At 40.4% G+C, this 13,494-nt stretch overlaps 1 protein-coding gene across 1 annotated transcript in view; it reads right to left on the reverse strand.

The window, feature by feature from the left end:
* Nucleotides 1-13,494, reverse strand: part of CUBN (cubilin) — a 208,766-nt gene that overhangs the window by 51,138 nt on the left and 144,134 nt on the right. The window contains exons 44-52 of the mRNA XM_065398849.1: nt 13,153-13,327; nt 10,964-11,142; nt 8,459-8,668; nt 8,009-8,149; nt 6,951-7,132; nt 5,503-5,674; nt 4,236-4,442; nt 1,058-1,207; nt 298-419 (exon numbers count right to left, since the gene is read on the reverse strand). Of these exons, the coding sequence (XP_065254921.1) occupies nt 298-419; nt 1,058-1,207; nt 4,236-4,442; nt 5,503-5,674; nt 6,951-7,132; nt 8,009-8,149; nt 8,459-8,668; nt 10,964-11,142; nt 13,153-13,327 (1,538 nt within the window). The remainder of the gene's footprint in view (nt 1-297; nt 420-1,057; nt 1,208-4,235; nt 4,443-5,502; nt 5,675-6,950; nt 7,133-8,008; nt 8,150-8,458; nt 8,669-10,963; nt 11,143-13,152; nt 13,328-13,494) is intronic.

Consider the following 13,494-nt stretch of genomic DNA (forward strand, 5'->3'; position numbering starts at 1 on the left):
TTATTTTATGGGAGGAAGAGTGAGTGACGTGTGATGTCTATCTGAGGACAAGAACCATTAGAAGATTACCTTCTTCAACTTTTTTAAAAATAGACTATGATCTACAGAAGCAGGTTGTTTTATCTCTACTGCATATTTTGCCCCTTCCTTGGATATTGTTGATGGTGACATTTTTATTCTTTAATATTTCACATTTTTCAGACTTTTAAACCATTAAAAAATCTCTTTTCCTACAGACTCATGAAGTACATTAAGTGCATTCACTCTTTTCTATAGCATGCGTTTAGTGTTACTCACAGTAATAGTTTGACCTCGCGGGGCCTCCAACAACCAAGAACAGTGATTTAAATTGTTGTAAGGATCTGGGTAGTTAGGACTTGAGATGACCCCACTTTCAGCAGTCTGTATACCACCACAAGCTGCAATAAAACAATACCTTGTTGGATATTTGAGAAACTGCATGCTCTGAACAAACAACAATGATATCGGTAATATTTCAAGCTGAAAAACTATTTAAATTGAATTCAGATGGGTGATGATAATCAACCTGGTTTAGAAAATTCAAGCGTTAAAAACATGTTGGAGGTGGGGTACATAAGAAGCTTCAATGAACGTGAAACTTCACATTTATTTTGATACTTAATAAAGCCCTATAAAAGCTTTGGAAATTGATACTTAAAACCACAACTTCCACTTTAACAGCACTGTTAATGTAGTGCTGCTGATGGGTCCAGATGAATATCCACGGTCAAATTCAGCATTGACACAAAGAGTAGCATGCATTGGTCAGTAAACGGAGTCTCCATGTGTTCTGAGCATTGTCCTGCCCCTCACTAGCACTGCACAACACTCAAACACAGCTCAAGGAACAGAGATAAGGCAGAGGACAGGGTGTGTGAAAGCTCAGCTGAGAACGTGTTCAGCTTGAACAGAAACTCAACAAGCTCTCTGCTGTGGGCTTGTTCGAGGGCAGACCTCATTCCAGTGTGATCAGCATGACTAGCAGCATTTACTGGACTTGTCACAGTCAGGGAAAATAGCTTTTCATAGAACTTACCTTCAAATGTGTAACTGGCATAGAATCCTCTATCTTCCACACGCTCATCACTTCTAAAGTGCACCCAGATCTGAGGAGCTGCTATGACTAGAGGCACTGAAGGTGGTGCCTGGCCACAGAGTCTGGATATCAGCTCTCCATCAGCATCCCCTGAGTAAAAAACACATGCCAGTTTGCCAATTTTACAGCTAACTCAATCAATCCTAAAATATCTGTAGTAAGTTAAATTAATTTGTGTGAAACAAATGGGAGAGAAGGGGGGAGAAACAGCATAAAAGGGTTTTTTTGTATTGTAACACACACAAAAGGATATAGTACACATTAAAGGAAGACTAATTATTCTATATGTTTAAATTTTTGCAGAGCTTTAGAGTTTTATAGTGGCATTTGGACCACTCGAGCCAGGGAACAATTATAGAAGCTGTAGTATTTATCCTTTTGAATTGAATTGAATTGAACTGAATGAGCAGATTCTATGGCTTGCTCTGTGTTAGTCATTTTAGTCTTTTCCTCTGCCCTTTTGAGGTCTATGTCTAGTCTGACCAATGGAACCTGAGCGTGCTCACTCACAGACTGGTCCATAGCATTGCAAAGTCATATGGCTAGAAGGATGGGAAAGGATGGACTAGCTAACCTATCTATAGTTATGTCCCTTGATTCTTCTATTCATGGAATGCCTGTTAAATTCAATGGGAATTTTCAGTTTAGATGATACGATCTGTCTAGTTTCAGAAACGTGTGGGTGTCCCTATTCATAAACAGTCACTCCTAGATCAACACCAGGCACCCCCAAAGATATCTGCAGCACTCCTCTTCAAAACACTGTGTAAAATTACGCAACGTGTGCTCTGTTAGCTGAAGACTTCTCTATAGAACAAAGAATGACATTGGTAGATGTATTTCTTGTAACTTTTAATCATCTGCATATGTTTCTACAAACTTTTATTCCATCTTTGCTGGTTTGATTTGTATTTTATTTTTAGTGTTATATAAATAGATAAATGCTCTTAATGAGAGAGAGGGACAAGAGTGAGGCATTTTATAATAGTGTTTGTCAAAATGTCCAAGCACTGTCTTCCTAAATCTACTTCTCTAACAATAGCGGCCTACAGATTTATGGCTTTATTCATAATCAAATCATAACCTGCAAAAGGAGATACAGCATGGCCCAGCACTGATGGCACAGGACTAGAAGTTGAAACATCTGGGTTCTATTCCAGGCCCTACCATTGGTACTTGGTGTGACTTGGATCAAGTCACTCAATCTCCCTATGTAATACAGGGATAATGACACTTAGCCAACTTTGTAAAGTGCCTTGAGATCTGTGGATGAAAAGTGATGTATAATAAACTGACATTTAATGTAAATTACACAGCAAATCTGTGCAACCTGTCTTTTCCAGTATTATACACTAATATATATATATGAATCTGCATAGCTTTCTTGACAGAGAATGGGACACTAGCCATCTATTTGTCTGAACTTGACTCAAACTGAAAAAAGGTGTAGATTGAATAATAAAGTCCAGGATCTGCGACAGAAAAGCAAAGAATGCTCATTCAAAAGATTGGATATGAAATTAGACTAGTGAAATATTCTCATGTAGCTGATCATTTAAAACAATATTAAACCTCACCCAGGAAGCTTGAAATGAAATATTTGTTTTGCTTATTTGGAGTAAACACATTTGCCTGTGAGTATCAAGTAACATATGCTTAATTTTCTATCTTTGGGTACGTCTACACTTACTTCCTGGTTCGGCGGCAGGCAATCGATCTTCTGGGATCGATCCCGGAAGTGCTCGCCGTCGACGCCGGTACTCCAGCTCGGCGAGAGGAGTACGCGGCATCGACGGGGGAGCCTGCCTGCCGCGTCTGGACCCGCGGTAAGTTCGGACTAAGGTACTTCGAATTCAGCTACGTTATTAACGTAGCTGAATTTGCGTACCTTAGTCCGAAGTGGGGGGTTAGTGTGGACCAGGCCTTTAAAAAAACCAACATAAAAACATATGTACTATAGACAATTCCAGGAAAATAATCCCACACTCTCCTCTTGAGTCAGTGTCTCCCATCTCTCTGCTACCAAACAGGATCTTTTCCCAAATTCACGCCTGCTCTTGTGTCACTGTTCAAGGAAAATCCACTAGAATTTAGTGACTTTCTGCCCCATTAGAATCTCACTGCTCACTAAATGCTAACCGTCAGCATATGCAGCTGAATTACAACAGCCTGTCTTTGTCATGAGGCCAGTCTTGTGTAAACTGAAAATCCATTAGTCTGGCCAAAGTGAGCACTATTGAATAACACAAGGCTGTTTGCTTCTTTTTCTTTCCCGGGGAAATAGACTTTCTCTACTTAAGCACTTTGGTATCAGAGCCTGAGCGCACGAGGAGTGAAAAGAGGTGGGAGAATAGAGATTTACTTTAGTATTTCTCTTTCTTTACTTTCTACTTTATAGTCTATATCTCGGACCAGAAATTCTTTTTTAGGATTAAGGCGAGAAGACAAGTTTACACCTACACATCCAGGTGCTGATATTTAAAACAATTAAGATGTAACAGATATCTACCCTCAAAGATACCCCCTCTCAAAAACAATTTTCTTGTAATCAGAGTCCTTCTCTCTGGGGGGGTCACTGATATGACCTGTGAAGGCAGAAGACATCTGGTGCTTGCATACTACAGTCGACATTAGTTGAGCTATTTTTAATATTAAAAGAAAGAGGCATGGTGCTTTCCCAGTGCCTTACAATGCAAGATACCAGAGAATGCACGAAAAGAGGAACTTCCCAATACACAACGTGTTAATATATTAAAGAAATGCATATCAAGCTGTATTCCTCCAGTTTTACACCGGTTTAACTCCATTGATTTTGGTAGAGTTACATGAGCATAACTGAGGTAGGGCAGTGGTGAATCAGGTCCCATATTTCCAAAGGAAGGCATATGTTCTAGTTCTAAAATATGTTCAAATATATATAGATGTAGTGCATTAATCCAGTAAACATCTCTGCCTTTATGTTGTTCAGCCTATATTTTATCATAGAGTGCCATATTAAACACCTTTTACATTTTGGAGAATTGCCATCCAGTGCACTTAACATGACACAGTTGCCACTAAAGCAACTGATGTATTAATATGCTTAATTCACTCTTCTGTTTCAATTGACCTTACGTACCTACTCGTAATTCTAGGTAGTCAAACTGACAGTCTTGGTGGTGTTCCAAGTGGAAATCCTCAAAGGAGATGTAAGTGGATGAATTGTAGTGGTATGGATTCTTGATGGTCCACTCACAGTTCAAGTTGTTTGTGTAATTTCTGATACTGTCATAACCTGGTGAAGTGAAATTCCCTCCTTCAGCTTCCATGCGGGTCCCACCACAAACTGCAGAACCAAGACACTGCTTATTTGAAAATAATAATAATTTTGGTGCACCAAGACAAATCTTGCTTTCATTTACTCCTGCACATTGATATCAATAGTGGTGTTACTGAGAACAGAATTAGGTCCAGCTTCATTTCCTTCTTTATGTAGATGTTACTACTCTGCAACAAGAGAGTGCCTGCCCAACCTCTTGGGTGCTCTTGACAACCATTTAAAAACACACGTGTAAAGAAACAGACCCAGAAGTTACCCCAAGAGCAAATCAAATATCCCAGGAATTATAAATATAACAACAATTAATTAACCTCCTGACAACATCCCTACCACAGCTCCACTCCACCGCTACCCAGCCTTACCTATCGCCCAACTCCTTACGGGCAAGGAAGAGAAGCTGGGCCTTGCAGCATGCTCTGAAGATCAGCTCATTCATCCTGTTACGGACGTAGGGGGGAAGCATGTTCCAAAAGCCTGAGCCCTAACAGGCAATGCTCTGCCAGCTGCCCCATCTCTTGTGTGCAATAGTGGGTGGAACGTTAGCTCCATCCCCACCTGCATACATTAGCCAATGAAGCTGGCTTGCAAGAGTTGCACTAAATTACCAGGCCTCCTGAGCAATGGGGGAGCACAGAAGGCATTCTGACTCTGTGTCACAAAGCCTCCTGGGGAGGAGCAGCTGCACTCCCCTTATCCCAGGCTAAGTGCAAAAATCACAGTCTAGCCCATCCTCAGAAGCAAGAGATGTGTATGCAGTTCTCATTGCAAAACACTGCGTGCTCCGGAGTGAAAGCTGTCCTTTCCATTTTAGGCTTGATTTACATGTGTGCGCACATACCCACAACCCCAAAAATCTAAATAAAAGGTGCTTTCTACTTATGTAAAATGGGTGATTGCCAAATTTGAGGTTTTTCAGCCCAGCCATTTTCAAGATATGGGACACAGAAAAAGAACATGTATTTGTTACAGGTGTCATATTTTTGCAATGCTTTTTTTGCCATGCACTAGCTACAAAATGGCTTGCCAAAGATACTTCATATAAGGTTAATTTAAAAATCTGCATTACCTGCATCTTCACTAGAAGAATAGGAAACACTGAAGCCTCTCGCTGAAACAGAGATATCAGTGACCAAAATGACTTTCATTGTGTTTCCTGAGGATTTCACTTGAGTGCCTGGATTTACATCACCACACAGTTTGGCTAGTCTGGGAGAATTTTGTCTGAGGCCATTGTAAACCTGTTGGTTAAAAATGCATTCTTAGAGGCTCAAACCAAACATCTTCTTCAGAGTTTAAATGTGCTTTGCACAAGACTCACTGAAATCCCTCCATAAAGGGCTGTTCCAAAACCTAGTGAAGTCTATGAAACAAACTCGCATTGACTCTAGTGGGTCAGGTCCTGAATTAAAATTTTTTGTTTTCTCCTAAAAAATTCGGTGAATGTTTTTGATGCTTTGTCCAAAAGTAAAAAAAAAAAAAAAAAATCCAAGATTTTTTTTTAACAAAACTTTGGAAATTTTCAATGAAAAGGGACTTTTTGCGAAAAATATCAATTTTGTCAAAAAGCCACTTAAAGAAATTTTATGGAAAACTTTTGATCAGCTCTAACATTTAGTTTTTGATGATACAGCTGTTTTTTTGGTATGGCTTCTTTCATGCAGAGTGCATCCCAAGACACTGGGAGTGAAATAATATAACTGCGGAGTTAATCTCCTTCTCCTTCTCCTGTAATTTCAGAGGTACAGGAGAGGGAGAAAAGATGTTGTCAGTTGAGATTTAGAATGAGGTAGAGAGTTATCGACACACAGGGATGCAGGAAGGCTGTTCCTTTCAGAGTTCATTACTTCATTAGCTGATAAAGGGACAGTGCGCGTGACTTGTCTAAAGCAGGGGAGTAAGGGCATGGAGGATAGCCACGTGATGGATGGAGGCCAGTTGCTACTGGCCTCATCACACAGGTGGGCAGGGAGCAGGTGGACAGAGTCTTGGCTCTGTCCCTACTCAGCACACAGGGCAGTAGATGCTTCACCAGCTGTAGGGAACTTTTCTGCAGGGATCATTTCTCTCTGTATTATAAAGTACAAGTGTATTTGTGGGTGCTGTAAAAATAATAAATGATAACTGGATTCTGTTTCAGACTTAAATACTTTAGTGTGCTTTCTGAATTTACTCAGAGTCTAATCACATTTTGTTTGATTTAGTAAATAAGGCTCTGATCCTGCAAACACTTAAGTACACAAGTAACTGCACACATGAGTAGTTCCATTGGCTTCAGTGGGACTAGTCACATGCTTAAAGTTACACATGACCTTAAGTACCTTCCTGAATCTGTACCTTAGAGAGTTAATTTCTTTCTTCCTCTGTCGCCACTCCCATTCTTTTGGGGTGGGTTATAATTTGTCTTAGAAACAGATATACAAATATACACGCAATTTCAACAGTACCACTCTGGTAATAGTGTATAAGTAAATTAAAGCACATGAATGTGCTTTCCCTGTATTCATTCACACTTACAGCCACATAATCTAAGCTGCACCTCTGGTAGGCTTCAGTTTTCATATCATTAATAGTTAGTGTGATCCGTCGTCCTTCCGGGACGGTGATCCTCCATTCACACACTCGATTGTGTGGGTACATGTTGGGATAGTTGGGGGAAGTAAATGTCCCAACAGGCGCATTAAGATCTCCACCACACTCTGGAACAGAACAAATGTTAGGAAAGCTCTTGCAGAAAATCAGTGGATACTAAATACTTTCTGGAGGTAAAGGATTAAAGCAAAACCATGGAACTGATATAAGAAAAAAAGCTCTTGACTGCTTGAAATTTTGATTTGCTATGCTATACCCTTCAATGTGTTGGTGACAATGGTTAGAGAAGTTTAATATTTCTGGTAGATCCACTCAAATGTGCCATTAAATATTTGTTAAAATATGAATGATAATTGATCATAGTAACTAATGTGAATCAAGAATTAACATTTGCTTCCCTTAAATGCTCATTCCAGATGACTGCCTTCCTGAACCACCATGGGGCTAAGACGTCAAGAGATCTGAGTAGCTCACTGTGACAGGCTAAAGCAGCAGTCTGGAAAGGGATCACATGGCCAGGCCAGGTTTGTGCAGAACAGGAAGCTGGGTCCAGGCAGGTCACACAAGGGAAGGGTGTGTTCTCCTGTCCGCTGGCTGCTTGAGGCAGAGAAAAGCCTCTGGGGATTGTGAGCAGCAATTGAGTTGTTTTATTTTGTGGTGTTTACATCCTTTTTTATAAACAATAAATTAGGCCCTGATGAAAGAGCCTTACAAAGGACTTGGGTGGGAAATTTGCTTTCCCTCCTGTGCTGGTGGAAGATAGCACAGGTCGTCTGTTGCTCTAACTTTCACCCGGGCAGGATAGCCAAGGATCAAAGAGCTACAACCATACATAAGTCAGATTTAAAGGACAAATGTACACTGCTGTAAGAACAAATGATTTGAAAACAAAACAAAACAATTGCACTCTGATGAAGATGGAAAATGTGGTTAGCTGTGTATGCTGCCTTGCTTATGGTAAATTGCTACTTTACAACTCTAACCTTCAATACTAGCATCAAAGCGCAGTCTGAATCCTGGGGCGTTGATAGATCCATCAGTGAAGAACTTGACATAAGCAAAACTGTCAGAAGTATCCATTGCATCAGGGATAGTAGTACCACAGTATCTGCCCAATAAATTCCCTAGGCAAGTCAAAGACAGACAGATAAGTTTTATTATCAGGATGATTTTTATTCAAATTTCTATTCAAATAGCACCACTGAGTTTAAACCATTAGGTAGGTTTAAAGAAATAAAGCAATCTTGGGAAACAATTGGAAGGGTTTTTGTTTCCTTTGCTTTACTTCAATAACTAATGTAACTACATTGGCAATAAGGAAGGCACCTGTACTGCATGTAGTTCTTTCAGCAGCAAGTGTTTTTAGTAGTCTCCTTTGAGGCTTGCTGCTGGGATGACAGCAGGGAAGAGAATCACTGAAACAGTCTACTGACCTGAAGCATTGTACTCGCGGATCTCCACAAAGTCATTTGCACACTCAGGGGAGTCCTGAACATCTAGTCCTTCTAGGCTAATGGTGAGATAATGGCCGGTAGGTCCCTGGAGTAACCATTCGCACAACAAGTTGTCTTGATAGTGCAGCTCAGGAAATCCTACACTTTCGATGACACCATTTTGTCCTGTCACCGTTCCACCACATGTAGCTGCAAAGAGAACCACATTTCTAGTGATCCTCTCACCCTAGAACAGCACCTCATGGAATTGAGCTGCCTCTCCCACAAGACTTTAACAGCACATTGCCAAGTAGTTCGGCACAATCATAGTGGGGATTGTCCTCCAGATTTTAAATCTCCTAATCTCTCCTTTTAATTCCACCAGTCCTGGTTTGTTTTCCTTCCACAAATACTTACACCTACTGTGGATGTTGTTTGTTTTCTGTTTGTCTTACCTCTCACTGATACCTCATTACCTCAGCCAGACATAAACTCAAGTTACAGATTTGGGGCTTGATTCTCATTTACTTTGAAGTCTCTTTCCACTCTGGCAGTGTAAATGAGAATCAGGTCCTTTGGATCCAGATTTCAAATATCTCAGTCTGGCAGTGTTTTGATCATGGATTTTGTGTTGGACCATTATAAAGCTAAATGTCATTTGCTAAATTTGGATCCAGATTTTTAAGATTTGGGTGATGGTTTGGATTTGGAGCCATGGGTCAGATTCCTCTCTAGATTTAACTAAGTAGTAATATTCATAGTCTGTTTGTTGGTTTTGTCTTCTGTGTCGCAGTGTAAAAGCAGAATTACATGCTTCATGTTTGTTTCCTACTGCTTTTGATTCTCATTTCCATGCCTTTCCCTGTGCTGCTGCTATGCATGGCCTGACTTCCCATTTCACAAAGCCACCACCCTCTTTTCACTCGTGTCTCTTGAAATTTCACTTTTTCTGTGATAAACACAAAATGTGAGTTCATAATAATAATGTTAAGAACAAATAATAAATTATTCCCAGTGGAATATATTGGCTTTTCCAGTGCATCTTGTATGTCTGCCAATTAAATAACAGACTTTTAGAGGCAGTACTATATTTCTCTTTATGTCCTGTGCAATGGTGATATTATTGATGGCTTTTAACAAATGACTTATTCCAACATGATTAATAACTACCTGTTAATCATGTTGGAATAAGTCATTTGTTAAGAGCCATCAATATTATCACCACTGCACAGGACATAAAGAGAAATACAGCAACTGCCTTGAAAAGTCTGTTATCTAATTGGCAGACATACAGGATGCACTGGAAAAACCAATATATTCCACTGGGATTCTTTTTGACCAGATACAAATTCTCTCTTAATATGTGATGTCAATATTTTCATACAGTGGGCCCAATCTCCACTCCACTTATATATATATAAAATTTGTTTTTTATATTTGAGATCAAACATAATCAATAAAATCTTGCTTAAAACAATAAATTCCAGTTCTTTACTACCAAGAAATATGAAGAAGAAACAGCCCCCCAGTCCTAGTTTTGAACGCTCCCAGATGAGACCAATATAATAAGCAAACACTTTTCTCTGAAGGTTAGTGGCATCTCTGAAAACTGACATCATTTTACATTGCCGTTGAATCTGACCCAAGGGCTTTATTTTACTGTTAACTCTTTGTTGCGTGTTACTAACCCTGCCTTAGCAGCTAGAAAATAAAAAATGGTTTCTTAATGAATTATTTCATTTTCTGGCTGGCAAATATTGACTCCCCATCTCATCCCATCCCCATTCCATCACTCAACCCCATGCTGAGATTATCAGCGCTCTGTTGCTTTTGCTACTTCTTTGTTTGCCTCCCGGCACTGTTAATGTAATCAGTTATGACACTGGCATCAGGGCACCCCTACTTTACCTCACAACTACCTGCTGTTAGTTGCTCTTCTTGCAATACATACCTCTTCAACCCCCTTGTCATACAAATTACACTCTATTTGAACGCTGAATACCGAATCAAATGACCTGACTTTACACATCTAACCTTATTTGCAGCCATTTGCTGACCAAGGTGCACCTGGCATGTAATTTGTCATACATCACTGTTTATATCATGGGCCTCTGGCCACGGGTGCTACAGCCACTTACTCCTTCTGGCCCTTTTGGTGTCGTCCCTTAGATTGCTGCAGTTTGACTATTAGGCTTATCAAATTGCCCAATCCCCGTTTCCACTGCAGCAATTCTACAAGGACTTTCATATTTTGCTATGATTCCTACCTATCACTAGGGAAATAATATATTAGCATTAATTGATGTGATGATTCTGATTACATGAATCTATGGTATAGAATAATGGAAAGAGACAAAAGCTTCTGTCAATCAATCTATTTTGATTAATTTAGGGCCCAATCCTTATTGAATTAAAACTATAGGATTTGGGTCCTAAATCTTTTCTGTTCCTTTTATTGCCACAGATCAGTGAAAATGCAATAAATGGAATAACTGCTAGCATTACCTCTTGAGTACTTGGCGTTGAATCCAATATGTGTGGCACTGTTGTCAGACCTAAACCTCATATACATGGCAGCTCCTGAAGACCTTTGAATGCCTGGCAGAGAACTTCCACACAGCTTGGCAAGCACTGGTGCACTGGAGTCAGCTCCATCACGTAATTCAAGGTAACTGAAGGCACAACTAAAATAGGAGGAAGTTTTCTATTAAATTTGCAGCAACAATCCATTTATGACATTTCAGCAAATACCTGAAACCTTCGAGCAATGACATTTTAGATGTGGTGTGACTAGGAAAAAGGCACAGTGATAGAGCCAGACAAATTCACAGACAATGATAGGGCTTGAATCAATTATAGTGCCAGAAATACTAAATAGGTCACAATACCACAGCAAGCTCTGATAGTAGCTGATGTGAATCCTGTGACATGGCTATTAACAGTAATAAAAAGGCTTTAAATAGTGTCACTGTTTAATGTGCAGCATTTTTTTGAAATATTTAACCTTTAAATGATTATTTAAAAACACATTCCCTGTTCAACATCTTCAGTGACTACTGAAATAAATAGCGGCAGTGGGACTGATCAAAGCTATCTATAGGGGTTCATCAATCCAAATAAGTGTGCACCCCATTATGTGGGTGTGTAAGAGCCAACAACTTCTTCAAAATACAAGACAGCTTCACTGATGGGGTGCTGTATAATCACCTACCAGCCTCACCCAGCTGTCCTGGAAGCGGGGCATAGGCGGGTGGAGGCATTTGTTGAGTCCACATACCTGCACCAGCTTTTCTGAACCTGGCACTATTATGGGGTGGATTCTTTGCTAGTGTATGTGACAGATAGGGCAGATTCCTGCAATATCCTGGACAAACCCTACTGAATTAAGTTAAGCCTGACTGAATTCAGTTTAAGTATTTTAGGAGTTCATTGTATTAAAATGCATTTTTTGTGAGATTGTATGTCACATCTCTAGGGAGGAGACCCAACTGATATAAACCCTGGCTGGGAAGTGCAATGAGCTTCAAAGTACTATTTGAAACAAGATGAACTTTTAAAGTTAAGTGGGTTTCCTAGGAAATACCTGGGGGAAGGGAATGCAAATTCCCCACCTCTGGACCCAATCTTTTGAAGCTATTCCTTGAGGAGAAACCCACTGTCTGACTGATTGCCTATTCACAGTCTCTAAGGATCAAAACCCAAACTGTATAAAGGAGATGATCACATATTCATGGTGTGCTGGTTCTGAGCCTAAGTGGCTCTGAACTTGTAGCTGCAGGAAAACCCCTTGGTGGGGTTTGAAGGACTGTTCGCCTACCAGAGCCCTTATTGGAGTCAGGGTTGATCTCTGGTGAGCTAATTAGCATCAGTGTAAGTTCTTTTATTGTTTTTCTCTGTGATGCTTTTACCTTAAGAATAAATTTGCTTGATTAGAAAGAGCTGTGATAACTGTGGACAATTATGCTGTTTATAGCCTCTGAGGAAGGAAGGCAAAGCAAGCCTGCTAAGGCAGTCTGTCTTGCTGGGGAATTCATGGTGTAGGCATGGAATTTTGAAGCCTGGAAATACCCCACTGAGGAGGGAGACAGACACGTGTCTCCGCCCAAGAGAGATGATGGCTGGGGAGTCGGAAGCCTGAGAATGAACCTTGCTGGAGGGAAAATACAGGTTAAGTTGCCTGGAACTGTTATGGTATCAACTGGTATAACTCCACTGAAGTCAGTGGACTTCAACTGATTAGCAAATGAGGATCTGGCCCTATATATCTTCTGGCATGCAGAGAGCACAGACCAAATGAGTGGATATAGTGGTACAAACCCCCAAGTGTGCTGTGGGCATTTTATAGCCGTGGCCAATCAGTCTGTGCCCACTGGCCACCAATCTGAGTAGGAAGGGAGCACAGGGCATAGAATTTACAGAAGAGATCCTCCTGCCATTTGAGTTTCCTCCATCCCTGTTACTTTTTTGCTGTATATCTTATTTTTGATTTCTGTCAAATATTAAAAAGGCCAGGGATGTACACTGGCAATGTAGAGGGTCCAGGCACCTCTCTCAAAAGTCTCCAAAACATCCTAATTGTAAATTTTGGAGTAAATTCTATTGGGGAATTAGGGAACATACTGATATGGTAATAGGGAAAGAAAAATGAAAATGGAGTGCCTCAGAAAATGTATGCAAAATAAATGTAGCTATACTTGGGTGAAGGTTCAATGTAAAACTGGTCTTCAAACTGCAGCTCCACTGCCCCTCCATTCGGAGCTGTTATGGTCCAGACACAGTCAGCATGCTGTGGATAGTTGTTAGGATAGTTGGGGGAAGATGCATATCCACTGGGACTGGAATCACTGATATAGATATTCCCTCCACAGGCTGGGAAAGAGAAGTTTAAGAACAGGTTAAAGAAAATGTGTGAGATGTTCAAAACAAACAAGGACCAACTTCTGCTGGTGAGAGAGAAAAGCTTTCGAGCTACACAGAGCTCTTCTTCAGGTCTGCTCTGAAGAAGAAGAGCTCTGGGTAGCCAGGGCCGCCCAGAT

The sequence above is a fragment of the Emys orbicularis genome, chromosome 2 (assembly GCF_028017835.1).
Source record: "Emys orbicularis isolate rEmyOrb1 chromosome 2, rEmyOrb1.hap1, whole genome shotgun sequence".
NCBI classification, from domain to species: Eukaryota; Metazoa; Chordata; order Testudines; family Emydidae; genus Emys; species Emys orbicularis.